Source organism: Scatophagus argus, chromosome 6 (assembly GCF_020382885.2).
Source record: "Scatophagus argus isolate fScaArg1 chromosome 6, fScaArg1.pri, whole genome shotgun sequence".
Classification (NCBI taxonomy): domain Eukaryota; kingdom Metazoa; phylum Chordata; class Actinopteri; family Scatophagidae; genus Scatophagus; species Scatophagus argus.
The window spans coordinates 2,478,768-2,504,990 of NC_058498.1; the positions used below are offsets into that span (position 1 = coordinate 2,478,768).

A 26,223-nucleotide genomic window follows, 5' to 3' on the forward strand; every position below is an offset into this window, starting at 1 on the left:
TAGATTTTCATATTTCGCAGGAAGATAATACAAAAAGCAAGCTAATAACTGAATTAAACTTGAGACTATTTCTCAGATTCATAGGAAACAATAATTTATTAAAAGTGAACACTTAAAAATGTGTAAATAAAAATAGATTAAAATAAAAAAACAGTCAAGCGTAGCGCTCGTTTAGCAAACGTGACCTTTGAGCAAAGCAGGCAGAACGCAGGATGACGACACAAAAACAAGAAGCGATTCTTCCACAGAGGAGGCCCTCGTGAAGGAAAACATTAAGAGGGGAACTGGAGCGTTTCAGGAGTGAACATAGGAGGCGTGTCCCCCCTCATGGACTCTGCAGTACTCGTGTCCCAGCACGGCTCTCTTCTTACAGGCCTTCCCCGTCTTTGTGACACCGTTGCACAGCTGACGGCCTGATAGAGAGCTGCCACAGGAAGGATGGAAAGAAAACAGGATTATCAGTTCAGTGTAAAGAACCAACAGTAGTCAAAACGGCCTAATCGCAATGGATTTAATGGCATACTTGACATTTGATGCACCGAGATGTGGTGGGAAAATATGTGAAACCCTGACCTGTTGCTGACCAGCGACGGGGTGGGACTCGCACTTCGTGAGTCGCTCACCAAATCCCGCGAGTCGTTCGCTGCATCAAAAACGCTCCCCAGGTTCCTCAGAGGGATGTCATCAACCAGAGCCTTAAAAATAAAAGCACAACGTTTGTGATGACACCTTTTAATACCTGAAGAGACACTGCAAAAACATTTGAACTGATCCTTCGTGTGACCTTCGCCCGGTCTGCTCACCGCTGAGAGAGCTGGCTGTGGCACAAGCCTGGGAGTCGAGTGATTATGTGTCCTCATAATTGGCACAAACTCTGACACTGGCTTCCTGTGAGGAGGAGACACTGCTGATATGCCGAAGTCACCTGTGAGCAAAGACACGAGTCAGCTTAAACTGAAGCTAGCAAGCTAGCAAGCTACAGCTGCTTTTCTTTAAGAGCCTGTCATCCAAACATTTCACACCTGATACGAAGCCGTCCTGATCCAACAGGTCGTCCCGCTCCATGAAGGTGTCCTTTTCCTCTCTGAGGACAAAAAGACTTAAAAGTTTAAAAATCAGGAACTTCAGGGAGCAACAGGCTGCAGTAATTCATATGAAAATGTTAAGAATTAAAAAACAGCACTTGTTGAGGTGTCTGCAGAAGAGCTGAAACAATTAGACAATTAACTGAATAGTCATCAACCTAAAATGAATCAGAAATCCTATTGATTATTAATGGTTTGATATGTACGAGTATATTCTCCTTTTCTGTTTAAACCACTCTGAACTTTGGACTGAAGGTCTGACAAAACAAGACCTTTCATGGACCAGATCTTTGATAAAATTAACACCTTGTGTCAGCCCTCCTCTGGAGCACATGGACATGGTCTACTGAACCCTGCAGACTCACTTCTGCGGCGTGGAGGACGGTGGATAGGAGCGGCGGGATGAAACCGGCTGCTTCTGTGGCTCCACAATGTTGCACGGGACAAGTGGCAGCGGGGCGGCTGGCTTTGCTCTGATCTGGAAGCAGGCCCACAGCTGACTCACAAACCAGTGACCTGCACATGTAAAAAGCAATGTGACAAATGGAAGAAAATGCTGGAAGATATTTCGACATTTGCCTCGTAAGCGGCTTTAGGTTTGTACCCAGAGAGAGCGCGAGCAGCAGCAGGCTGAGGCCGCCGAGGTCCAGCGCCGGCTGCTGGTTGAGCTCGGCCACTGCGTTCAGAGGCACACTGAGCAGCAGCATGGCCCGAGGGAAACCCGCACAGCGCAGGAACGTCAGCACGACGGCGCACAGTACGAAGTACCCCGTGTGGGAAATGCACGTCCACATGGCCGTCAAGCTCAAGCCTGCAGTCGCAAGGAAAGGACGAAAGAAACTGATTTGGCCGAGTTGACGTCCTAATGGTTGAGTTTTTGACCACAACACTCGTGCTGAACACCACAGGCCTGCTGACCAGGTGCCAGAAGGGACTGCCATATTTGTAATGTAATATAATATAGTTTTATGAGTAACAGTGACGGCTCACCTGCCCAGCCGAGGTAGCCTTGGATCATGTGGAGCCTTTCCTCGACCCGGATCTGCATGTTGTCCAGGAAGTGCAGCACGACTCCCAGTGTGCTGTTCATGCGCTCCAGTTTGTTCATCAGGTCTGTGTAGTACTGCGAGGTCTGGTCCTGATACTGCAGGAATTCCAACATGCTGTGGTCTGATCAGCCACAGGGGGACAAGATTTAAAAGATCTGAGAACTGATTTGAGTCACAAGTTTTTAATTTTTATGGGATAGATTTTGATACCAATTTTTTGGTAGATGTCCTGAGCTCGGTCTCGGACGTCCGCGAGGTCTTCAACAATGGCTTTGTGGCCATCCTGCACCTCGGAGCCTTGGATCTGCAGATGCTCACTCACATTCTCTGAAGGAGAAGGAGGAGGAGGAGGACGGGTTAGAGAAGTTATTTCATGCTGGATGGGTTTTCAATAGAGTTCTTACAGTTTTTGTATTTTTCATGAATTTTTATTTTGCTTTGAGTTTAGTTACAGTTCGATTCCTGATTTTTTTCACAGCCAAGTTTCAGTTTTGCAGCCGCAGCTGTGCAGGCTCACACTTTGGTCAACATGTCAGACAGAACAATTCAATCAGCTGTCCAAACTAACGTCTAAACAAAAGCTCCAACGCTGTGCCAGAGACACCAAATGTTTTCTGGTGTGAAACGCATGATCACACGAAAGCTCTCACCCATTCTCTTTGTAATGCCCTGAATGAGCTGAGCTACCAGTTCCTGTCCAGAGGCGATGAGGGCTTTTTCCTGGCTCAGACGCTGCAGGTTGTCCCTCAGCGAGCTCTCCATTTGCTCCTGGCCTTCGTACAGTTTGCCCTGTTGGGCCTGCAGCGCGCTGTGACCATCCAGCAGCTTGTCCAATGAGGCTGCAGTCAGTTCCTTCAGTTCCAGCTGGCCCTCCTGTCAGAAAACATCAGCATCAAAGCAACGCGGGGCCTGACCCTTCACTGTGCACGTGAAAGTGAAAAGGCAAAAGAACAGTGAGAGCTACCTTCAGATCCTTCATTGCATCAAGTTGGCTGGTGGCTGTGGAGATGAGAGCGTTGACGGTGTGCTCGGCTCTGCGTCTGAAGAGCTGCTGGCGAGCTGCGTAGCAAACGGAGCGCGCTCTGTTGCTGATTATGTGGTAAGCATTCCATGTGTCTGAATCCATGTCTGCTGTGCACTCTTTTAAAGTCTGAAACGTTAAAGCGACATTAAAAGTATCCCCACAAAGGCCAAACACACCAAATGCTGATTTTGTTTTACCGTAACTTTAGATTGTACCATTTCCTCTGTGCACGAGTACGTCCGGCGCCCCTCACTCTCCGCCTGGCAGTTAAACAGAATGACTCCGAGCTTCGCAAGCTGCTCCTCCGAAAGGCTTTCGCAGCTCGCCTTCAGCCGGGCAACCACCTGCAACAGAACACAGTGCTCAGATCTCAGGCTGTCACATTTTTGAGTCTACTACAATTAAACATGAGAGATGAGAAACTGAATCAAGGCCCAGAGGGTCGGTTTTACCCGGTAGTGACAGCCGTCCAACGGGCTGATCTCCATATGCTTTGCTTCAGACAAAAACTTCTCGTCTGCAGTGGCCATCTCAAACTGAGCATCCTTTGAAAGAAGCGCTGGCACAGCTGGAGGTGCAGCCACAGCTGGAGGTGAGGCTGTCTCCGTCCGCCTCAGCCACTCAAAGAGCCCGCTGACTGCAGGACACCGACAGGCCAGCATGCTGATCAGCAGGAAGCACAGGTGGTGTGTGAGGACCATGTGGACCATGTCTGGAACAAAACACACAAAATGTAGACTGAATAAGGAACACGTGCACATTTTTCATTCTTGTAATCCTGTTAATGGGTTGATTTCATTTCATGCGAAGGTCACCATTTTGGGTCTTGAATGTTTGTTTTTCACATTTTCTTAAAGCGGGGCTTCTTGTAGTCTCAAGATATTTGTTATGTTTAAACATTTGCAATCTTCAATGATCCTCACCTTCTGCAGCACATCTTACATCTACAGTCTCTAACTGCTTACTTTTACCTAACAAAAATATGACTAAATATAAATATTCACTGAAATAATAAATAATACTACTCACCTGTAATTTACAGGAAATGTGTAATACCCCGGACGCCACTAGATGGCGACAACAACGCAGTCAATTTGTTTAAATGATTGATAATATACATTGCACTGTATTCTGGATCCTGCCTGTATGGCGTTCTGGTGTCATATAAAGCCTCGCACTAGTGGACATAACTGCATACATGAGACATTAATAACAGTAATAATAAAATTAAAAAACACAACTCATTCACATGTTTGAATGAAGACCACACTGAGGCTTGTCCAGGCATGTCTGCTCAGCTGCACAGCACAGAACCTGCTGTGGACCACTACAGCATCATCACGCACTGTTCAAACACTAAGTTTTTACTTTACTGATGAGGAAAACACGCAGCAAAAACTATTTTAAAATGAAAACATACAAATTAAAATCTACCTGAGAGCTCTTATGAATTTTCTACCGTTTTCCATTCAAGCACCGGGAAACAAAATGCACAGAAATTCTCACCGTTTGCCTTCTTCAAAGAAAAGAGCTAACGAGGAAACCCATTTAAACTTCAACACACTCAAAACAATAAAAGCCGACTTCTTGCATTAATATGCGTGCGTAAAATAACTGAAAACTGATTTCTTTTCCATTCACTGCACGCCCGACTAAACGCACAAATCGAAATATTTCTGAATCCTGTACCTGACGTTTAATTTCTGCAAAGACGTCCGCGGCTCCCTCACACAGCTGATTGGAATGACAGCTAAATTCCCGTCCCTCACCTCTCCGCCCTTTACGGCGACGACGCAGCCAATGGAATCGCTCAAATTTCCGGGGACGATCGTGGGGTGTGTTTGATTTGAAACACAGCTGAAACGGAGATTAACGGAGCGGAATCCCGTGGAAGTTGTGTGAGAAGTGGCTGAAGGCGCCGCCCACTTGGTGCAGCAGCAGACGAGTACCAAAACAAACACGCCGATCGTTCGCTGGAACTCAGCCGGCTGGGTTGTGGACGCTCCGGTTCTATCCGACCTGACAGACAGTTTGAGCTTTACTAAACGGTGGACATCGGCAAATCTGACAAACATCAGGTGAATAAATACCCTACCACCGACGTTAGCCGGTGTTATCACATCATCGCCTGACAGCGTGTTTATGTCACTCCGTGTTATTTTATGGTTGTCCAGTCAACAAGACACACGTGCATTGTATTTCTAATCTAATCTGTCCTGGATTATTTTCTAGCTATCCCCAGCTAGATGCTGCATCAGGGCTAGTTTTCTGCAGTCGTGATTTTTAAAAACAGGATTTTAACATTTTATCGGCACGGTTTTCACGACCTGTAGGCTAAATACTGCTAAGGCTTAAGCTAGCATCGGCGCAGCTCTGTCCCTACAGCGCCAGACATGCTAGCGCCTAATTAGCAACTTAGCCGTGTGAAGATTCTACCGCTCCGCTAGCGTTTAGTAGCCGTCGAGCTAACGCGGCTACGTTGCCGCAAAAATGGACGACCCCGGTATCAAGAAGCAGAACTGGGACGTGAAGGAGACCGAGTTATTTCTGGAAATCCTCAAGGAGCTGGACATGAAGAAATGCTTAGATGGTAGGAAAGTCAGGAATAACAAACTCTTCAAGGTGGCACACAGGAGGATGACGGCGGCTGGTTATCACAGATCTGTGGACCAATTAAAGTTTCGCTGGAAACTTCTCAAAAGTGCGTATTACAAGTGCAAGAGGGAGCCCGACTCCCCGGCCCCGACCAAAATACAGGGTTGGTGGCGGTATGAAAAGACTATGATAGCTATCATGGAGTCCAGACACCCTCTGGTCGGAGCTGGGGTCAACTCTGAGAGGAACGATGAAGTGACAGAAGACTCGGATGGAGAGGCATCAATGCTGCACTGGCCTCAGCCCTGCACGGACAGTTCCGCTCAGAACCTGGATTTAATTGTAGGGGTGACACCGTGGAGTCATTAGATCATGGCTGTGATTTCATTTCTTCCATGTGTTGTCTGGATGCATGCATTCATCACCCAAATGTGTGCATATTGTGATTATGTGTTGATCTGATCTACTATGTCTAATACAGTCCGGTAAAAGAAAACATGTCTCATAAAAACACGTTTAATGGGATCCAGATTTACATGTGGTGTTAAAATGCTTGAGTATAATCTTGAAAAATCCTCAGAAGAACTGGGAGAATTGAGCAGCACCATAAACTACAGGCTCCTCAGCTCCTCCATTCAACACAAACTGACCATCGTGAGGTTCATGACTGCAGGATTTACTGCAGGACTCTTGTATTACACTGCATTGGTTTTACATCGGACCTAACAAACTGAAAACTATGATATGTGTTCAGACAGAACTTGCACACCACAGTCGTACTGAATCATGATGCTTTATTTCCTAAAGTACTGCGATATCTGCTGTAGTGTTGCAAGTATCTGGATTTCAGACGTTGCACGTTTGGTAAGTCGGTCCTGATGTTAAGGCAACGCTTTTCGCTTTCTGCAGCTAAGAGTTATTGTCTTCATTATTGTTAATCTGCTGATGGTTCCTCGATCCATCGTTTTGAAGCTTAAGTGCCAGAAAATAGTGAAGCTAAAAGATATCAAGTTTACTGTCTGATATGAAAAAGAAAAGCCTCAAGTGCCCACATTTGAGAAGGTGGAAGCAGTAAATTTTTGGCACTTTTCTGTGAAAGCTAAAATGATTGCTGCTGCTGATGCTCCATTATCATAATGGTTAAGGGGAGTAATAGTTATATCAACCAGCTAAGTAGTAAATTGACTAATAATTGCAGCTTTAGTTATCTTGCAGTGTCTAACAGAACGGTGATGTGTATGTGTGGTAATGTGTGATACCATTGTTACTGTGGGAAACGTGTTGTGCTTGTCCTGTAATTCACTCCATAGTGTGTTACGTGTTAGCACGTCATCTACGTTCCCACTCAAATCTGTTCTCTCTTTTAGATCAAAATGGACCCTGAGATGGATCCCCAGCTCAAGATTGGTTTTATTGGTGCAGGAAACATGGCCTTCGGCATCGCAAAGGGCATCTTGTCTGGTGAGTGAGGAGAGAGATGTTGAAACAAGAGCAGAGAGGTTAGCAGTAAAGGAGCTAACAGTCTCTTATGTGTCCCCATTAAAGGAAATGTTCTTCCTGTGAACATCAAAGTGAGCGCACCGTCCTCCAGGAACCTCGGACGCTTTCAGGTACTGTTTTTCATCCTCCTTTACTTCTCTGACACCTCTTGGGAGGATGATTTGGGTTGCAGGACAGTGTTTAGGATCAGCTTCCTGCACACCAATCCAGGTAACCGGCATGGACTGATAGTGTGTGAGAGTTTTTGCATGCAGGTGAACATGTGGGTCAGCAACATCCCCTCCCGTTGACTTTCAGGAGCTCGGGATTCCCATCACTCACTCCAACGTAGAGGTGGTCTGTGGCTCGGATGTGGTTTTTGTAGCCGTCAAACCCCACCTGGTTCCTCTAGTTCTCAGTGAGATCTCCCAACACGTCACTGACCGACACGTCGTCGTGTCTGTCGCAGCAGGAGTAACGCTGGCAACACTGGAGGAGGTGAGTGTCCATGTGTTAGGGGTTTTGAATGAAAGTGATGGGTCGGTGGTGATCTGACGACAAGTACTGCTGTTCTTTCTTTTTCAATCCCAAGCTCCTGCCAGAGAATTCAGTCGCCATCAGGCTGATGCCAAACCTGCCGTGTTTGGTTCAGGAAGGAGCTCTCCTGTTTGCACGGGGATCCCACGCAAAACAGGAGGACGCAGCTCTGCTTCGCTCCTTGTTGCACCGCTGTGGTTTGGTGGAGGAGGGACCCGAGGCCTGGATTGACATCCACACTGGACTGAGTGGGAGCGGCGTTGCTTTTGTGAGTGTGTGTGTGTGGGAGGTCTTTGTAATGACCTGCAGCCTTGATAGGTCGTTATAATAAGACCTAAAACAAAGGCGTTAATAATGTCGATTGGTAATGAGATTTAGGCCAGTAATTTGTTGTAGTGTTTCAGATGTTTTCCTGATTTCCACGTGTTGATCATGTTGACCTGAGCTCATTTTACTACAATGTGAAAATCAACGCGTGCAGACTTCAGTTTCTCATGTTCCTATTGAGTTTGAGCAGGATTCCTCGTGGGCGTCTTAACTTATAAGCAAATGTGCGAGACCTGCTTGCCCCAACCCTTCGCACATATTTTTTTCTTCCTTGTATTCTGTGATTGTCCCCGTGACAAATGACTAAAGTTTCATGTCTTAAAAAGAAATTCAAAGGTCTGAAAAGCACAGTCGCATATCTAAAACACTATGAAATGGTACAAAATTACAGTAAGAAATGTGTACTTTGTAGTAACATCAGAAAATAACTGAAGCATGTGATTCCTTTCTGCAGGTGTACCTGTTCGCTGAAGCGCTGGCAGAAGGAGCTGTTAAAATGGGAATGCCAAGTGCTCTGGCACACAGCATAGCATCTCAAACCGTTCTGGTCAGTTTTACTGTGTGTGTGCTTTTGTTTCACTGTGTCAACATCAGTGTTGCTAAGAATACTGTGAATTTCGTCACGTTTCATGTATGTCAGCACAGCGTCATTAATCTGCTTTCCGTTCTGTCTTTTGCAGGGTGCCGGGAGATTGTTACGTGACTCCGGGAAGCATCCGGCTCAGCTCCGCTCTGAGGTCTGCACCCCCGGAGGAACAACCATCTACGGGCTTCACACCCTGGAGCAGGGCGGCGTGAGGGCGTCAACCATGAGCGCCGTGGAATCTGCCACCGAGAGAGCCAGGGAGCTCGGCCGAAAGTCGGGATGCAGGAAATGACGGCTGCTGTTTGCCTTCTAATAACCTCAGTGGACCTCATCCAAGCCTAACAGCAAACTGACTTCTTGTCTCAACAAACAACAGTGGAACACAAAGACAAAACAGGACGTGTCACATTTTTTAATTTAATCTTATCCTTTTTATTTCCTTTCAAACAAGTGCAGTTCAGACTTTTTTCCCTTTTATGTGTTTGACCAGGGGGATTGTTGTGAGCAAAAAGGAAATGTTTCCTTAATGTCGACATTGACAAGTGAATTATTTGAGCATGACTCTGCAGTTTATTTGGGGGCTGCTTTGAAATGCACAGCAAGTAATCTGGCCACACAGCCTTCGCTTTTCAAACTATTTCTGTACACACCAGAACAAAAAATCAATTCCAATCACTCAAACCGCTCTGTCAGGCCAGTAGATGGCAGCAAACACCAGAGAAGAACAGTGTGAGAATGCATGGTGAGTTCATTTTATTTAAATGAAATGATCCAAAACCAGAGAAAGCCGTTAAGTTCCTGACTTGTAATGAGAACTTACATCTGAGCTAATGAGGGCTGCAGCTAATGAATTATTTTTAATGTCGATTAATCTGTGTGTTATTTATTTACCAATTCATCAATCAGTCAACTTGTCGCCGGAGCTGTAGCGCTGACCGCAGCAAAACCGTCTGTTGTTGTTGTCACAGGCACATCTGTGCTTCTGAAGATGTTTGGAAGAACAAAACAAAACTCTGTTTTAGGGATAACAACATCAAGTGTGCGTGAACAATAAAAGCAGCAATGATTAGGCAAGCAAAAGGAAATCAGTTGCTCAAAAGTGTTGATGATCATTTAATTGTTTCAGTCATTTTTCAAGCAAAAAAGTCAAACATTTGCTGGTTCCAGCTTCTTAAATATCAGGATTTGCTGCTTTTCATTGTCAGTTCTGACAGTGAATGAAGGGTCTTCAGGTTTCAGACTGTTGGGCGGACAAAAGAAGCGACTTGAAGATGTCGCTTTGGGCTCAGGGAAACTGTGAGGAGAATTTTTACTATCCTTTTGATGTTTTATAGACTAAATCATTGATTGTGAAAATAATTGGCAGATTAATTGGTAATGAAAACTATTTGTTACTTGCAGCCTTAGTGAACAGGGGCCAAGCATGCAGAGGAAAATGTTTGTTTGTTTGACGTCAGCCATTAATCAAACTCGTACTCTGTAGCATCGATCAGTCCAGCTCTTACAGACTTCTCGTGCTTTACCAGTCGTGACTGTGCATGTAATGTGGAGTACAGGAAGGAGGTGAAATGTGTGGGTGTATTTAATTATGTTATTTAATATTGGGCCAAATGAAGTGTGGATAATTTAAGAATGATTGTGGTCGTGCAGCTGCTGCTAGTTCCTGTCCCAGATGTTGTTACCATCCAGTCGCTGGCTTTGTGTACCACAGTGTCGAGAACAATATCCCTGATCTGTGGTGCCAGATGTGTGGAGTGGGTGAGCATAAAGTGTCACGTGAACCGGCTGCCTTTGTGCATCTCTTTATTCTTTCTGGAGCAGATTAATGTCTAAACTCACACTTCATGACAGCAGACAACGGTGCAAACTTGTTTTTCAAGCAAAAAGCCAAGCATTGGCTGGTTTGAGCTTCCCTGAAGGTCCATGTGGGAGAAGTAATTTCTGCTGATGAGGACCGTGAGATATTCAGATTTGCAGAACAGAATAAATCTTATAGTTTCACGGGTTTTTATACTTTCTACAAATCACACACATTTATACACACAATTAAGAAGAAGAAGAATCAGCTTTATTGACAGTATGTATATTTTTACATACACACACTGAATTTGTCTTCTGCATTTGGCCCATCCTTAGTTGAACACACACATGCAACACCCAGCAAATTACATGCAGTGAAACACACAGGAGCAGTGGGCAGCATCAAGCCTGGGGAGCATATTGGGGGTTAAGTGCCTTGCTCAAGGGCACATCAACTGGGTAATGGGGGGGGGGGGTCGCATTAATCACTCCACCACACCCAAATGTTTCCTGCCCGTCCGGTGGGGGAATCGAACCGGTGACCCTCCGATCACAAGCCGCTTCTCCAACCTCCAGGCTAAAGCTTTCAAAATATCATTTATGAAACAGAATCTTAATTTCTGTTTTAAGAGAATGAAAGTTTTACAGCAACACATAACGCGTCATACAAGCACAAAGGTTGAAAGTGAAGAAACTGCTCGTTCAAACTATATTTCATTTGTCTTAATAGAACACTTCGCCGTAAGACTTGACCAGATTATCCATCTGAGTTTGCCACATCACCGAGTGTACAAACATAAAAGATGTTAAACACGGAGCGGAAGGCTGCATTGGTGATTCATGACTCCCCTCCCCCCCTTCCTCTAAGATCACACGGTCAGCGCTGCCCCTTGCTTCCTCCTCCTCCTCCTCCTCCTCCTCCTTCCCGTTGTCACTCACGGCTGGAGAAGCACGCGTTTTACCCACCGGCCTGGTTTCGCACACCGACAAGACAGAAAACACAGCAGTAAGTAACGTTTACGCTAAGTGGCAGCCGGGGTCTCAGTCTGGGAGTTAAAGCCAGGGTTCACTGGGGAGACGTTGTGGGAGTTTGGTGAACAATCAGCGGGGCGCTCGGCTGGTGTTAGCCGATGCGAGCTAACAGCTAGCCGAGCTTTGCTAGCGCTAACGCGGCTGTCACGCCGGGTGGACGCCGGCTTCAGGGGCCGACGGCTATTCGTTCACGTTTTATGTAGGACTCGCAGTGAAAGGTTTAGTTTCACTTTAATTAAAACAGAAAGGCAGCGTTATTTTGGTGTCACATCAAATGCTAACCACATGCTAGTGTTTCGTCGTAGCTGTGAGCCGCGACAAGATGAAAGATGGCTAATGTTAAGGTTAGCAGGACACACCTTTCTGTCCTTTTGACAGCTCTGTTGCTGCCTTTTGTTCAACATCTGGCCCGACAGGCTTCAGCACATGACACATTGATGATCTGTAATGAAAGTGTACGGTCCTCTAGACATGATGCTGCTATCTCACTGTGATCAGTTCTTTGGCTAGAGGATGGCTGACATCCTGTGAACTTTAATATAAAATAAAATCAAAACTATATGTCAGAGGTCAGTTAACCATGTGTCATACTGCAAATCACTGAACTCCACCCTTCCTGGGCTGCTGTACTGCATCGGACCTCTTTGCTGCGTCAATGGGACGAAACATCATGAGTAAATGATAATTGATTGCATCGGTCAGCAGTGTGTAAAGGTAACGTCCCTCCAAACAGGGAACGAGATTGTGGACACTTTGCAAAAGGTTATTTGAGCTGACTTCCCCGAATCGTGATATTATGAGGATATTCACTGATATGTGAGACAAAATAATGTGTAAGGGTAAGGCTGCCAGTATTTTTGTCCACAAATCCATTGTAAAGACCAAAGACAAAGACTGAACCAGCTCTGCCAACAGTCTGAGTATCTAAAGCCTGATATGACTGTGCATTAGAGCTCCTTTTATTGTCTACAAACCATTAAAATCACCCCAGTAGCCTCGCTCTTTACTCTGGCATGTTCTTTCATTATGATCAACACAAGTACTTTTAGTTTATTTTTAGTCTCACACCTCAGAAATACTCACTGGACCAATTGTGTATTAATATGCTGCTTAAAATAGCACACTGTTTCCTCCACAGGGCCCAGCTGGTATGGGAAATTATTAAGCCTTTTTGTAAGTGACGTATTTGTGACTTTTGGTTGGTGTATTCGGGGGATTTGTGGACCATAGAAAAATATGGAATATCCTCGATCTTTTGCGTAAAAGGCTGTCAGCTCAATCAGAAGGGCTGCATCCTAAACACCCACCTAACGAAAGCACACAGAGCAATCCAGGACACACATGCATGTGCTGTGGCCAGGATGGCTTATGGTCTGCATGCAGGGGGGCTGTTTTTGGTTGTAACATCACAGCTAATGTGCTTGATTGGCTAAGTGGATTGAATCATTTTGATAGGACTGCATTAGTAGCAAATGTTCATTTTTGGTAACGGTGAGCAGAATGAACTGTCCCCAGTGCCTTCCATTTAAAGAGAGGCGAGCAGAAAAAGGGAAAAAGCTTTGGGATTTATCCAAGTTGTTTTTGCTTTATACCAAAGCCAGAGTCTCTTGTTGAGGTGTTTGAGAAATCTTTAATACGTAGCTTCTTTCCTCCCATCCTGCCTGCAGAATCTGACAAGTGAGTATTCCTCATAACGTTTACCTCCTGTGGGGTTTGTTGTTGTCTTTTGTCCATAGTTATACACCTGTACATTAGTTTCATTGTTTTGCAAGGTGGTGATTGTTAAATTTCTTTTTCAATGGCTTGCGGTTAACTGGATGAAAAGAACGTGTTGAGCATTTGACTTTGACACTGGTTTAAAAGCTCAGCACTTTGTATCAAAGCAGGTGAGTTTAGAGCCTGAATAAGCTTTTGTAATGAACATTAAGCAGGAGATGCTTTCCCAGATCGGTTTCTACGGTCTTCAATATTAGTCACATCCACATGGTGAGACATGAAGGGAATGCATCTCCTATACTGCAACGGAGTAACGTAACACTATAGAAACAGCATGGCCTGCACTGTGTGTGATTTATTAACCATAAAACCTCAATTCCTACTGATTTAATTAGTTTACTTGCATGAGCATGTCGATGTTTTTCACAGATCCATCAACGTCGACCTGTGTTTTTTTTTTTATATATTTTGCCTCATCTTTGTCACACAGCTTTCTTTTTTTGCATGTCTTGTGCCTCATTTCCAGTTCAAAATTAGACAAATTGAGCATTTACGAAGAAAACTTTAGAGTTAGAGTTGTGGAAAAATAGGTGGACTTACCTGAAACATCTGTGAATTTGTTGAAAATCTGACTGCAGCTGTAGGTTGTGAACAATCAAAGGAACCAAACTTAGTACAGATAATGCTAACAAGCCGCATTGGTATTGTTATGATCGTAGGTGTAAATTGATTGTTTTTTGGGAAATGATTTTGTAGTGGCAAAAACTGCAATGCAGAACTCACATTTTGAATTTTTGGTTTCACTTACAATTTCCACCTGGCATTTAGACTCAGGAGCATGAACAGTTTTTCCATACATGTGTAAATGTTTGGGTTTACGCCATGTGAGCTGGAAGCTATCCTAACTTTGGTAGGACTTAATGCTTGATACGGACTCTTGAAAAATCACAAACAGCCAGATTCCATTCACTAAACCTTTTAGTTCATCTGCATGGGTTTCTTCTAATTTCCTGCATGAGTCTGCATGTGTTTTTGTCAGTGATTTATTTGTAGTAAAGTCTAGTAGCTCGGCCCCTTTTGTGTCTCTAAACCTTACTGCATTTCTCTAAGTAATCCAAAAGCCTGTACTTGTTATTCTGTTTTGTTTCCTGCAACGGATCAAAGATGATGTCTAAGAGGATCCCCCAGTGCTCTGCAGCGGGTCAGTCGGAGAATGAACAGCCTCCCAGCAACTGTCAGGTGGACCGGTCTGGGAACGCAGCACTGGGGTGTAGGAACAAGGCCGAGTCAAGTCAGAGAAACGGGGAGACGGCGTCATCGTCCCCAGAGAGCGGCAGCTTGAACGGAGATGGAAAGCGCAGCGGGAAAAGCCGCCGCCGCAAAAAACGCTCATCCAATCCCGATAGTGTCCCCGAGGGGAAGGTCGACAGTAAGACTAAGAGCGAAGAGAAACCAGATAAAGGGACCAGCCAGTCACCTGACTCCCACGCTGGGCTGATTGGCCTGCAGTCTGAGTGTGCCAATGTGTGGTTTGAGCGCAGCGTGTACGAGCGAGCTGAAAGCCTCTACCAGTGCTGGTTAGCGAGCTCCTCCAATGGGACCAGACAGAAAAACAGGTCACCTTCAGCCCCTGGGAAACGGTCAAAGTCTTCATCCACTGTGGCTCCATCTTCCTCAGAGCTGGCGTGCCACCACGGCGATCAAGTAGCCTGCCATCATGTTGTACAAGCCGTGTGGGTGAACAAGACAAGCTTTGACCAAGCCGAATGCCGCTTTGTTGAAGAATCAACGCCATCCATTCCAAACTCTCTGGACCTTCCATCCCAGCCGAACCGCTCCATTGCACCCAGAACACCCGACGAAGGATATCAGTCTTTAGCCCCAACTCCTGCGACCCCTGTCATCCACCAAGCAGCCATCACACCGACCAACCGACAGTCGATTAACGGGCTGCCCCGCATCCCCGTGGAGCTGCTTAGAGATGTGTGGTTGGAGAAGCCGCTGTACGACCGCGCCGAAGCAGCCTTTTACCAGAACCTGTATGGCAACAATTCCTCCAAGCGCTCCAGCTGCACCTCCTCTGCCAGAATTAGTGATCACCCACAAAGTCTCGTAGAAGAGGAGGAGGAGGGGGAGGTGGAGGGGGAGGTGGAGGAGGATGATGAGGAAGTGTTGGTGGAGGAAAAGCGGGTGGTCCCACAGGGTAAAGCAGAAGTCTTCCACGCTCTGCTCCCAATTCAGGAGGAAGAGGAGCCAGCTGAAGTCCCAGAGAAGGAAGAGGTGACGGGGGGCAGAGTCCGCTACTTCCTTCACCCAGACAGCGAGCGGGTGTGGCTGGACAAGTGGCGGTATGATGCTGCGGAGAGCCGTTTCCATGGTTACAGTGGGAGTGAGGCTGTGGTGGTGAAGAAGGGACGGAGGTCAGAAGAGGCGTCGATCGCCTCCATCGCCCCAAAGAGGGACAAGTATGACCAAACCGGGAGAGTGGAGCCGCTCCAGATGTTTCAGTTTTGTCTTTCATTGGTTTCCTTTATGTAATCATTTGTTTCCTTTTTTGTTGTTTTGAATGCTTGGACATTTTCTTTTGTTCTCAGTCATCTCGTTTTTTCATTCGTCTGGGTTCACTGGTTCTTTATCCCTTGAGGTCTCTTTTTAAATTTTGTTTATACGAGCCATTGTTGCCTTTTGCCAGTTTAACTTCATTTTAAGTTTGTTTTCATGCAGTTGTGTTGGGGTGTTCTGTTTGTGTGCAGATTAAAGAATACAGTAATTTTCAAACAGCCATTTTCTAGCTAATAACACTAACCCTGTGACAGGAGATCAGGGGATTTTAAGCATAACTAATACAGAATTTATTTTTTCTTTTTTTTCCCTGACCTCCTGTGTCCTGTTCATACATCCCTCTCTTGTCCTTCCTTGCTCTCTCCTCTGTAGCACCATGAGTTCAGTGGACTTTCTGGCCCAGGAGAAGATCTGGTTCGACAAACCTCGCTACGACGAGGCAGAACGACGCTTTTATGAGCGCACGAACGGCTCCTCCCAGCCAACACAGGTAGCTGCACCGTCCCACAGGGTCAGTTCACTTACACTCCTCCAACCATCCGTCTCAGAATGATGTAGTGATACATGAGGGTGTCATCTCAGTGATAATTTAACTGTGGTATTTCATTTTGATTTGATTATTACTCAGTTGTAAAATTAACATTTTGAACCTAATTAGATCTTCTGACAGGTTGATCTTTTTGATGATCATTTAAATTTTAAATTAGATTTTAAATCTTCCTGCAGTCCAACCTCTCTGCACATAAACGCTGCTGCAGAGAGTGAACGTATAAGACTGAAGTGATAAAACCACAGATTCTGTAAAGTCTTCAGAGGTACAGGGAGAAGCAGAGGAAGAATCAACACTGACTTCAGTTCATTTTCTTTCAGGATGTCGGAGCCAACACCATTCTGCAGGACATTGCTCGGGCACGAGAGAACATCCAGAAATCACTAGCAGGAGTGAGTACACGATGTGTGCTGTATCTGCCTCTTATCTCCCATTTTCCACTTGCATGTGTCACATTAGCAGTCAAAGTCCTACTTGACCCATTGCTAAGAATATCTATGATAATGGGAGCAGTCGAGCATTCATTTCTCTCACATGGAAAACTTTAGCCCCAAATGAGTCAGTGTCAGTCTGTCTGTATTTGTGGTGAAAGGACTGAAAAGGTCACTTCTGAATTTTTTTAACCTGAATCCTGTTTTCCCTCGTTTTTGTGCCAAAGTAAGTAATGTGACAGCAGTTCCTAAAATTAGCTCAGTACCAATTGAGACCAGTGCAGCCGCAAACTGTGCTGCAATGTAATCTCTGTGGGCACTTTTTAATCTCCGTGAAAAGTGTTTGTTTTTACCACTGAGAGACTCGGATGGTCATTCAAAGTGTCTGACAGCATTATGGAAATGAGTCCTACAAAGTCAAAGGATAAGTTCATTTTCCTTCCTTTCCTCTTCCTTTGGCCAAAGCCACCAGACTCCATTTAATTACCATTCAAGCTAGAAAGAAACAAAACTCACCAAAACCTGCCTGGTTTGTCTTTTCACGGCTCCAACAATCACCAGCTCTAAACTCTAAGGTCTAAACTCACCGTGTTGGATGTAAAAATATTCTGTCCCTGCACACTGTTTTTCTGCTGCTTCTTTTCAAATACTTTAATTTGAATCACAAATACGTATTGGTGATAACCTGAACATAAACTACTGGAAGACCTGCTTAGCAGAGATAAAAACGTTCCTGTGGCTGCAGTGTTTTTCTTGCTTTAGTCAGAGTTGTGTGGCCTAAAAGTGGGATCTGATAAAACGGTAACAAAACTGCAGTGAAAGGCGCATTTGTTGGCCTGTTTTCTTTACCTCTCAAGTCACATCCTTCTTCAGCAGGTTTTCTTTGGACTGTTCTGCTCTAACTTAACTAGCTTAGTCTGTAAAATGTGAAATTCGGGACAGCTTTTCCCCCAAACCTGTTCTGAAAACCGATCGGTGCTCAGCTGATACAAACCTTCCTCTCGCTGCTCTTCTTCTCTTATCCTCCATAACCTTTCAGCTCTGTGTTGTGTCTTTGGTTTGCACTCCTGTTCCTCCTTCCCTCTCCTTTTTCATGCTTGAAATCCCCTCCTTCCCCCCCAGCTGAAGACTACACTGTGTAACAGAGGGTCTGGTCAACCTTCCCTGAGCCAGCAGTCCCACCTTGTAAGTGCCAAGCCTTGTGTGTCCCTCGAAGCTCCTGGCTGACAACCTGTCTCAGGTTTATTAGAGTCTGTAAGCCGACTTTTAGCTGATTGTGGTTTTTGAGTGTTGCAGCTGCTTGTCACTTCAGTCTGCAGCTCCTGTGTTTCTGCTCAGATGAACACTCGCTGTGTGTTGCGTGTTCAGCTTTGGAGTCTGCTTGACAGCACTGGGTTTGAAGAAGGGACTGATGCTCTGGTTTGGTCTGTTAGATGTGCCTCTGAACTTCCTGTGTTCTGTTTCCTGTGCAGAGCAGCAGCAGTGCGGCCGATCAAGGAGAACTCGTCTCTCGCATCAAGAGTTTGGAGCTGGAGAACCAGAGCTTACATAAAGGTTGGTTTGTCCACTTGTGTCCTCCTCAGGTGCTGGGTGGGTATCTTTAGAGCCACCGCCGGCACGAGTATTTTGATAAATTACTTAAAATTTAAAAATTTGTGATTTTTGACCAACAAAAATGCCAAACATTTGCACATTTGTAAACTCCAGCGTCTCCAGTACAGTAAGACACAAAAACACAAGTTCCACAGTAAGTGAGGGGAAGAAAAGAACCACAGGCATCTCTCATCACACACTTCAAGTTGGAGCCTTTTCTTTTCCTTTTTGGTTTCAGAGCTTCTGTTGATATTTCTAGCATGTCGGAGCAGAAGTCGAATACAGCTTCGCAAAAGACTGTTAATTTATGTGATGTAGTCTTGTTTTGGACCAATCTAAGTCTTAAATTGTGTTACTTTATATTATTTTATTATTTATGTAGTGATTTGATTTAGAAGAACCAATAAGTCATGAATAACTGACTTGTCAGATGACACGTTGATGCTGCTTTCAGTCTGTTTCCGTCTGTCGTTTGGAATACGTGATGCTTTATTTTCATGTCATACGAGACTCATGGACTCTGGTCTTGTCTTCTTTAGTGGTGGATGACTTGCGGGCTGCGCTGTCCAAACTGGAGTGCAGGGTAGCCGTTCTGGAGAAGTCTCCTGTGGCCGCAGCTCCCACGCCTTCGGTTCCCTACACAAACGTGAGTTCACACAGACCGCTTTCATCATGTCGGCCGCGTCGTGTTTCAGTTCCGTGTCAGCTGCATCACATCGCCAAAGGTGACACTGTGTGAGTGTGTGTTTGTTTGTGTTTACTGCATTCAGGGCACCGCGGTCCAGCCGAAGAGCAGCGCCCCGGTTAAAGAGCAGGAACAGGAAGATGAGGATGACGACATTGACCTGTTTGGCAGTGATGAAGACGAAGAGGCGGAAAAGCTCAAAGAGCAGAGGTTGAAAGAGTACGCAGAGAAGAAGGCCAAGAAGCCCAGCGTCATCGCCAAGTCTTCCATCTTATTGGATGTCAAACCTGTAAGTCTACGGGAGCCTCAAACTGCGGAGAAATCAGGCTTAATACACTTTTATTAAAGTCTGACTGACACTGTGAGCCTTTTCATCTTTCTGATCACCTGCTTTTTTTGTTTTGTTAGTGGGATGACGAAACTGACATGGCGAAGCTGGAGGAGTGTGTGCGCTCGGTGCAGGTTGACGGCCTGTTATGGGGCACATCCAAACTGGTTCCTGTGGGTTACGGCATCAAGAAGCTGCAGATCGCTTGTGTGGTGGAGGACGACAAGGTGGGAACAGACATGCTGGAGGAGGAAATCACCAAGTTTGAAGACTTTGTAAGTACTGAGCAACGCACTTCAACCTGCAGTGTGGAGGTTTTGTTTCCCCCTTCTGGCAGTGAGAGTAATTACACAAACACGTTTTCTTTCAGCCTGGACAGTTTTTTATTGTGCATCACTTTCAGCACAGGAACAACATCACACACTCCAGATTTGAAAGCTCAGGCATACTGGGAGATTTTTGTGTTCATGATGGGCTTAATCAGCCTCACTTGAACTCTCTCTGCAGGAACCTGAATGTAACAAAGGTTTGAATCTGCACTGCAGTACATTTCAGCAGCCTCCAGACTTTATGTTGAATCAACACCCTGAAGACAGAAAGTGCACATGAAGGGGAGGATTTACTGCAGCGGGACACCCTCATACTGCCACATGTCTCATTCACTTTCTCCTTTTGGCTCCGTTTCAGGTCCAGAGCGTCGACGTGGCGGCTTTCAACAAGATCTGATCCCGATGTGTCTTGGTCTGTCCTTCGTCACGCCTCGTTTCTCTGCTGATTGTGTCAACGGTTAATAATAATAATAATAATAAAAACCAACTCTTGCACTGAAGCTCTTGGCTCGTTGATTACCTGAGAAAACAGATTGACAGCTTTAGTGTTGTTGCAGTAAAGATTTTCAAGAATCAGTTCAATCAAATAAATACTTTAGTCTAATGGAAAGTACTTAGGTTGGGTCAACATAATTCAGTTAAGTTATTTCAACTTAATTACTACAGTGGGATCTAATTTAATTTATTTTTGTTGACCCAACTAATTTGCAATGTTTTGTTTGAACTCAACTCTATGGTGCTAAGTGCTTAATGGTAAAAAAAATCCTTTCCATGACTTTCACATTCATTGGCTTTGGGTGTTACAATGCTAACAAACATTCTCTGTAATGCTACATTGTCCAACTCACCCATCACTTCCACCCCCTCCAGAGCAATGCCAACATCACCAAGCTCTGCACCTTCATGCCCAACAACAAAAACTCCTATGGGCGTCTCTGCTAAGGCCATTCGAATGCTGTCAACATCCTGCGCCAAAAAATGAAAAGGACAATGATTTTTCAGTAGTGTGCATCACATTTTCACAGCATATATTTTTTCAGCATCACTACAAGACTAATTAATTAACAAATTTGAATGAAAATGTAACCAAACAATGACCACCTAATATTAAACTATTTAACTGTGTCAGGGTGGAGTCATGGCGATCTACTTCAATAACTGAATAAGTATTACCCCTGGCATGTCTGTTGCAATCATGGGTTCAGTTATTCCATCAAAATAAGGTATGCTGTGTTAGTAAGGGACAAAGGAGTTCAAGTATGTGTAGTGTGTGTTTTGCCTGTCATCGAAAAAGAAGGATGAGTATTAAAGTCTTTTTTAAACTGATGGGAATCAACAGGAAAACTCAATTCTTTTGGGAGCAATAAAGAAATGTTAAACCCTTTTGTTCATCTCCTTAGTGAAGATACAAGCAGGTACATAAACATACCAGGTCTTCCTTCACCAGCTTCTGTGGATCTTCATTTAGGTACACACAAAGGCCTTTGAGGAAGCTTTCTCTCCCAGCGCTGATAGTGTCAGCCTTAATATGCAGAAAAAGAAGAAAACACCATTAGAAACACCATCTCAACAAACAGATGGGGTGGGTTTCACGTCTAAATTTACATGTATTATATTTACACATTAAAAAATGTTTAGAGGTTAACATCGTGTGCATAATTACACACAATGGCTTTCAGTGAAGAATCTGCCATTTTTATACCTGGATTATGGGTGCCATGGTGGTCTTTATTTTTCTCCCCTGTGCACCACCTTTCTTGGCAAACACCTTCATCAGATTTGAGTGAATATCCAGCTCTGAGAAGAACTTCGACAGTAGAGGAACTGCGGTGATTCTCTTAAAGTCTGCGCTCAGCTTCAAGAAAACAATGGCAGACAAAACTCAGTTTGGCTCTGTCACTGCTGGGTACATTTAATATCAGTAAACGTAAAATGGGGATGACCCAGATTCAGCAAAAATTAAAATAAAATACAAATAAAAAAAGGTTTAAATCACTAACTTGATGATGACCGATGACGTCCTTTATCAGCACGATCTGACTTGGCTGAAGGGCAGACTGATGTTTGCTGAAAGACATTAGGTAAATTAGCACTTATCAAGACATTTAACTCTTTATGTGGGAGTATAGGAGTAGATGTACCTGAAACATTTTCTTCTGAGCTATTTTCTGGAGAGCAGCATTATTTCAACCACTGTACATGTAGAGGATGTGTGTGATCAACATGAGTGATGGTTATAGGTCATACACAATCACCTATAAACACATTGGAAACATGCAGTTTTAATGTCATGTAATTTTTAATGTAACGATTTCACAAATGTAACAAATAAATCCCTTTAAAGATTAACTTTTAAATAACTTACTTGGCGATGGCCAATGAACTCCTACCTCTACCAGCAAAAGGTGGTTTTGGTCGGAAGGCAGACAGATGCTACATACAAACGTTAAAAATAGTAATAAAACCTGAGACATTAACATTAAGCCAGCAGATGGACTCAGAAGCGGAATATGGACATAAAATACAGTGGCTGACCATATAAGACGGGACACGAGTGGAAGGTTATTTATTTTGATCAACACAATGTGCATGTTGAAGTTAGCACGGCGCTAACATGTCAACTAGCATTAGCCATTGATTAAATAATGAGAAACAGCGTAACCAAATATTCCTGTAAATGATGGACAAGCTGCTATGACCTCATACGCGCCTTTATGGTTGGATTTAGATCGTTAAAACGAAATTTCATCTTACCTTTTTCAAACGAACACAACCGGCGCCTTTTTCTGCACTCTCCATGTTGTTCTCAGTCATACCAGGTGAGCTCGCGTGAAGTATCGCGAGGTCCTCTGCCAGCGAAGTACGTGCTGTGCGTACCAGTCTGGCTTGGTAGGTAGGTAGGTAGGTAGGTAGGTGGGTCGGTCGGTCGGAAGGTGGATAAGTAAGTAGGTAGGTCGGTAGATACTTTATTGATCCCGAGGGAAGTTCAAGATTCCTGATTGTATCAAGTTACATGTACTTGACTGAAATAAACAAATTTTAAGTGGTTTAATATCATGCAAATACGCGATTCCATTGTTTACATGTTGCACTTTCGTAAATGTAATAAGAAGGTCATTTTCCCTTTTTGAGCGCCGAAGGAGTCGTCGGTACTCACAGGTAAAGTCTGGTATGTTTTTAAGGCTATAAACGACAACAAACACAGCAAAAAGACGGAATCTTCGCTGTCCTGGTGAAGCTTTTTCACATTTCAATCAATCAAAAAGCGCGTTTCTTACCGGCACAGGTACACATATTCTACAAGCTGATTGTACCACCTGAGAAATCACTTTAGCCAAACTTGTGTTGAGCGCGTGTCATTTGGCCTTTTATAGATAATAAAGATAAATCATCTGATGGATATAATAAACCAGCTGTGTTCTGATTTAATTAGATCATCTTTGAAAAGATGGTTGATGCGTTTGGCTTTAAATTAAGACGACAGTAAACAAAGTGGCTCTGAAGTGTCTCCAGACAATCACTGAAACATAAAATGCTTGAAGCTCGGAATTAGATTTCTTAGTTAATTAATTGTTTTATATGTAAAATGTCAGAAAACTGAAAAATATCCATCAAAAAGTGAGAGTTAACAAATTTAAGTTGTTTTGTCCAACCAGAAGTCCAAAACCCAAAGACATTCAACACATCATCGAAGACTGAAAACAGGAAAATGTTCATATTTGCTGATCTGGAAGCAGTGATTTAAATGAATTTTATCCAAATGAACTGGGAGCCACATGTCATGTCAGCAGGAGGAGCAGCAACAGCAACGCGAGTTTCCTCACCTGAGGACGGACTGAAGACACGGAAGACAGACGGACTGTCCCTCACAGCTGGAGGTCAGAACTTTTTCCCTTTTCTTGGCCAGTCCTGTAAAAGAGGAAAAATGTTCCTGATGTTTGAGTTACGGCTTCATTCATTAAGAAACAAAACGAGAGTCGCTCGGCCTCACTTTGACTCACCTGGCGGCAGGTGAGAGAAACAGCAAACTAAGAGGAGGCTGAGAAAGGAAAAAAGTTCTGTTTGACTTTGTCTCCTGCTGATTAACTACAGCACGACGGCGAACAGACAGAAGAGTCAGACTGTTGAAGGGCGATGCTGAGGTGATGCTGATCTCATCCGGGCTTCTTAATCGATCACATGACTTCAGCGTCAGAACAATCTCACCCAGTTTGTTTAGCAGATGTTGGTCATTTTTGATGCTGCGGGCTTTCATCACAATAGAGTTCATTTACAAAATTAATTTCAGACTCACTGGGTCGCTTCTTCGTAGATGTCACTATTCCGGGTGTCCACTAGGTGGAGCTCTTTGGCCTACAGAAAGTCGAGACCGGGCGGCAGATGTTTTACAGCTGACGGTCTCAGCGGTGACCGCGAACAAGTCGAGGTGAAGGTTTCGGGTGGTTTGGACAGAGTGAGTGAGTGTGTGTGTGTGTGTGTGTGTGTGTGTGTGTGTGTGTTGAGGAGGCACTGAAACACCAGGAAGAGACACGCTGTACTACAGTGTGGTCGTCCGACTGAAGAATGTGTCCTCCTGACCGACCTCAGACCAGCATCTCAAGCTGGTGTGACCACATGGAGGTTACATTTGGGACGCTGCTCGGTGTTCACTCTGACGTAAATGTCTCCTTTGGGACGTATATGTCTGAGATCCACATTTACATTTCTCACTGAGTCATTAACTTTATTTAGAGCGCTTTAAAACAGCAGTTAGGGAGCGTCTAAGAGAGAAAGGCCATGGAGGAGGCCATGACAGGGGCACGAGCCTGGGAAACAAAAACCACAGCCACGTCACAGGCTGCACGAGGCTCAGCTAACGCTAACATGACCAAGCTAACATGCTCACAGTGATGATGTGGTCACGTTCAGGTCACGATTGTTAGCATTTGTGATAAACACAGTCGAGGCTGTTGGGAATGTCATCAGTTTGGGTTAAAAGGTAAAAAATATGTTTTATTTATATTTGACTGGTCTGAGCTGCTGCAGACTGAAGCTGTGACACAAGGAGATGAGCTGAGGTTCAGGACTGGAGTTTGTGGGGGTTCGGGTCTGCTGCTGGACCAGCTCTAAACACGTGACGATGCTTTAACTGCTGCTCTTTTGTCTCATTTGTTTTGTGGGGCGCTTGTTTATTTTTACTCACTTCCTGGGTGAATTAAGTCCAGTGAGAATGAAATAATAATAATAATAATAATAAAACAAAAACAGAATCACTTTCCCCCTGTAGGAACTTGACTCCAAATGAGATCTGGATTTGCACTGGAGACAGCTGAAACAGTCTCTGACAGACTTCCGCTTCTCTTCCCTCAAGAACAACAAGCTTAAAGACTCAACAGCGCGTGTGTTAGCGCTCCCCGCGGCGTTTCACCGCGCGGACGTCGCCTCCGTTAACAGCCCGTCTGACTGTCTGTCTGCGCATGCCCACGCCCGTTCAGAGGCCGACAGCCTGCTGCCGTGGAGGAGGCCCCGTCTGGGCTTTGAGAGGCTTCAGTGGATGGACGGATGAAGACTTGATTCTGTCTTTTGATCAGTCATGAGTGAACAAGAAACAAAGTCAAAGTCAGACAGGAACAGACACTTTGGCTGTGACAGACAGGAGAAATTACAGCCTGAGCACAGACGGAGAGACAGACAGGCAGGCAGACAGACAGGCAGGGCGAGAGGAGCAGGCAGGAGAAGAATAAAGGAAAGGAAGGAAAACCAAAGGGACTTCTGATGCGTCCTGAGCCGACAGGAAACAAAGGCAGCTGCACAAAAATAAAGCTACTTCCTATAAGCGCAGCCTGACCCGGACTAAGAACCGCACAGAATTAAGATCCCTGGCAGCCTGTAAGTGGCACCGCGAGGCCGAGGAGGAAGTGAACACGGAAGTGAACACGGAAGTGAACACGGAAGTGCTCAGCAGCAGCAGCTGGGCGGATGAGGCCGCTTCGAGGCTTTGAGGCCGGACTGGCTCAGCGGGGTCCAGTCTGCGCTGATCAATGAAGCTGATAAACCCGATCGTGAGGGTGCAGACAGACAGGGGATGACAACCTGTCGTAGGAGTTGCTCACCTGACGCAGATGCCAAATAAATAAATAAATAAATAAATTCTAACTTCCAGCACGCGGAATATGAGCGGCCGTGTTTTTCCCGCCAGTTTCACAAACACGAAGCCTCCATAAACCAGAAACTCATGACGGAAGTAGAAAATATGTTCGGCTTATTGACCTGACATTGATCACGACGTTACCTAATAACGATGCATATCGACTTAAACATCTCCAACAGCAAATTTAGTAAATTAGTTCATATTCTGAAAGCTCACAGGAGATTAATATGATTTTCTGTACAGTCAAACCACACTGAGAAAGATCAGAAAGTCACAGGAAGTTTTATCTTCTTGACTTTCTCGTCGGCATTTCCAGTCAGACACACGCACAGCTCACAGGTAACAGCCCACAGCTCACAGGTAACAGCCCACAGCCCACAGGTAA

General features: G+C 44.8%; 4 protein-coding genes across 14 annotated transcripts; 2 read left to right on the forward strand and 2 right to left on the reverse strand.

Annotated features, from left to right (window-relative positions):
* Nucleotides 1-72: 72 nt before the first annotated feature.
* On the reverse strand, nucleotides 73-4,997 carry bmb (brambleberry). 4 transcript variants are annotated; one of them, XM_046390788.1, is made up of 13 exons: nucleotides 4,848-4,997; nucleotides 3,611-3,870; nucleotides 3,374-3,502; nucleotides 3,099-3,284; nucleotides 2,785-3,007; nucleotides 2,345-2,461; nucleotides 2,076-2,255; nucleotides 1,690-1,896; nucleotides 1,451-1,601; nucleotides 1,023-1,084; nucleotides 804-925; nucleotides 574-695; nucleotides 73-424 (listed from the first exon to the last, which is right to left on the reverse strand). In XM_046390788.1, exons 2-13 carry the CDS (start codon nucleotides 3,866-3,868, stop codon nucleotides 295-297), a joined length of 1,887 nt encoding a protein of 628 aa, XP_046246744.1. In that variant the 5' UTR covers nucleotides 3,869-3,870; nucleotides 4,848-4,997; the 3' UTR covers nucleotides 73-294. The 4 variants fall into 4 exon arrangements, with proteins under 4 accessions (XP_046246744.1, XP_046246745.1, XP_046246746.1 ...); XM_046390789.1 differs by lacking the exon at nucleotides 4,848-4,997 and adding an exon at nucleotides 4,665-4,822; XM_046390790.1 differs by lacking the exon at nucleotides 4,848-4,997 and adding an exon at nucleotides 4,593-4,614.
* Nucleotides 4,998-5,039: 42 nt separating this feature from the next.
* pycr3 (pyrroline-5-carboxylate reductase 3) lies at nucleotides 5,040-10,468 on the forward strand. Of its 3 annotated transcripts, none has more exons than XM_046390794.1 (7): nucleotides 5,040-5,236; nucleotides 7,121-7,214; nucleotides 7,299-7,363; nucleotides 7,551-7,730; nucleotides 7,825-8,037; nucleotides 8,551-8,643; nucleotides 8,777-10,468. In XM_046390794.1, exons 2-7 carry the CDS (start codon nucleotides 7,127-7,129, stop codon nucleotides 8,972-8,974), a joined length of 837 nt encoding a protein of 278 aa, XP_046246750.1. In that variant the 5' UTR covers nucleotides 5,040-5,236; nucleotides 7,121-7,126; the 3' UTR covers nucleotides 8,975-10,468. The 3 variants fall into 3 exon arrangements, with proteins under 3 accessions (XP_046246750.1, XP_046246748.1, XP_046246749.1); XM_046390792.1 differs by lacking the exon at nucleotides 5,040-5,236 and adding an exon at nucleotides 5,243-6,095; XM_046390793.1 differs by lacking the exon at nucleotides 5,040-5,236 and adding an exon at nucleotides 6,183-6,617.
* Nucleotides 10,469-14,260: 3,792 nt separating this feature from the next.
* Nucleotides 14,261-20,208, forward strand: LOC124060810. Of its 4 annotated transcripts, none has more exons than XM_046392135.1 (9): nucleotides 14,261-15,695; nucleotides 16,165-16,303; nucleotides 16,663-16,734; nucleotides 17,896-17,958; nucleotides 18,246-18,327; nucleotides 18,906-19,012; nucleotides 19,137-19,340; nucleotides 19,460-19,654; nucleotides 20,067-20,208. In XM_046392135.1, the coding sequence occupies exons 1-9, from the start codon at nucleotides 14,395-14,397 to the stop codon at nucleotides 20,103-20,105; spliced, it is 2,202 nt and encodes a 733-aa protein (XP_046248091.1). In that variant the 5' UTR covers nucleotides 14,261-14,394; the 3' UTR covers nucleotides 20,106-20,208. The 4 variants fall into 4 exon arrangements, with proteins under 4 accessions (XP_046248091.1, XP_046248092.1, XP_046248093.1 ...); XM_046392136.1 differs by having other exon boundaries at nucleotides 14,269-15,695; nucleotides 16,165-16,282; XM_046392137.1 differs by lacking the exon at nucleotides 17,896-17,958 and having other exon boundaries at nucleotides 14,292-15,695.
* Nucleotides 19,744-22,609, reverse strand: LOC124060811. 3 transcript variants are annotated; one of them, XM_046392139.1, is made up of 7 exons: nucleotides 22,463-22,604; nucleotides 22,074-22,141; nucleotides 21,709-21,775; nucleotides 21,411-21,563; nucleotides 21,138-21,230; nucleotides 20,557-20,674; nucleotides 19,744-20,228 (listed from the first exon to the last, which is right to left on the reverse strand). In XM_046392139.1, the coding sequence occupies exons 1-7, from the start codon at nucleotides 22,520-22,522 to the stop codon at nucleotides 20,167-20,169; spliced, it is 621 nt and encodes a 206-aa protein (XP_046248095.1). In that variant the 5' UTR covers nucleotides 22,523-22,604; the 3' UTR covers nucleotides 19,744-20,166. The 3 variants fall into 3 exon arrangements, with proteins under 3 accessions (XP_046248095.1, XP_046248096.1, XP_046248097.1); XM_046392140.1 differs by lacking the exon at nucleotides 22,074-22,141 and having other exon boundaries at nucleotides 21,411-21,553; nucleotides 22,463-22,609; XM_046392141.1 differs by lacking the exon at nucleotides 21,411-21,563 and having other exon boundaries at nucleotides 22,463-22,602.
* Nucleotides 22,610-26,223: the final 3,614 nt, after the last annotated feature.

Coding starts and splice junctions, on each gene's coding strand:
- bmb (XM_046390788.1), bottom strand. CDS start 3,868: ATGGTCCACATGGTCCTCACACACCACCTGTGCTTCCTGCTGATCAGC. Junction 1,085..1,450: donor CCGTCCTCCACGCCGCAGAA/GTGAGTCTGCAG, acceptor TTTTGTCCTCAG/AGAGGAAAAGGACACCTTCA. Junction 926..1,022: donor TCAGGACGGCTTCGTATCAG/GTGTGAAATGTT, acceptor CTTTGCTCACAG/GTGACTTCGGCATATCAGCA.
- pycr3 (XM_046390792.1), top strand. CDS start 5,649: ATGGACGACCCCGGTATCAAGAAGCAGAACTGGGACGTGAAGGAGACC. Junction 7,364..7,550: donor GGAACCTCGGACGCTTTCAG/GTACTGTTTTTC, acceptor GTTGACTTTCAG/GAGCTCGGGATTCCCATCAC. Junction 8,644..8,776: donor TAGCATCTCAAACCGTTCTG/GTCAGTTTTACT, acceptor TGTCTTTTGCAG/GGTGCCGGGAGATTGTTACG.
- LOC124060811 (XM_046392139.1), bottom strand. CDS start 22,522: ATGACTGAGAACAACATGGAGAGTGCAGAAAAAGGCGCCGGTTGTGTT. Junction 22,142..22,462: donor GTTGTGTTCGTTTGAAAAAG/GTAAGATGAAAT, acceptor GTTTGTATGTAG/CATCTGTCTGCCTTCCGACC. Junction 20,229..20,556: donor GGAGGGGGTGGAAGTGATGG/GTGAGTTGGACA, acceptor CTGTTTTCTCAG/GTAATCAACGAGCCAAGAGC.
- LOC124060810 (XM_046392135.1), top strand. CDS start 14,395: ATGATGTCTAAGAGGATCCCCCAGTGCTCTGCAGCGGGTCAGTCGGAG. Junction 16,735..17,895: donor TCCAGAAATCACTAGCAGGA/GTGAGTACACGA, acceptor CTTCCCCCCCAG/CTGAAGACTACACTGTGTAA. Junction 19,655..20,066: donor TCACCAAGTTTGAAGACTTT/GTAAGTACTGAG, acceptor GCTCCGTTTCAG/GTCCAGAGCGTCGACGTGGC.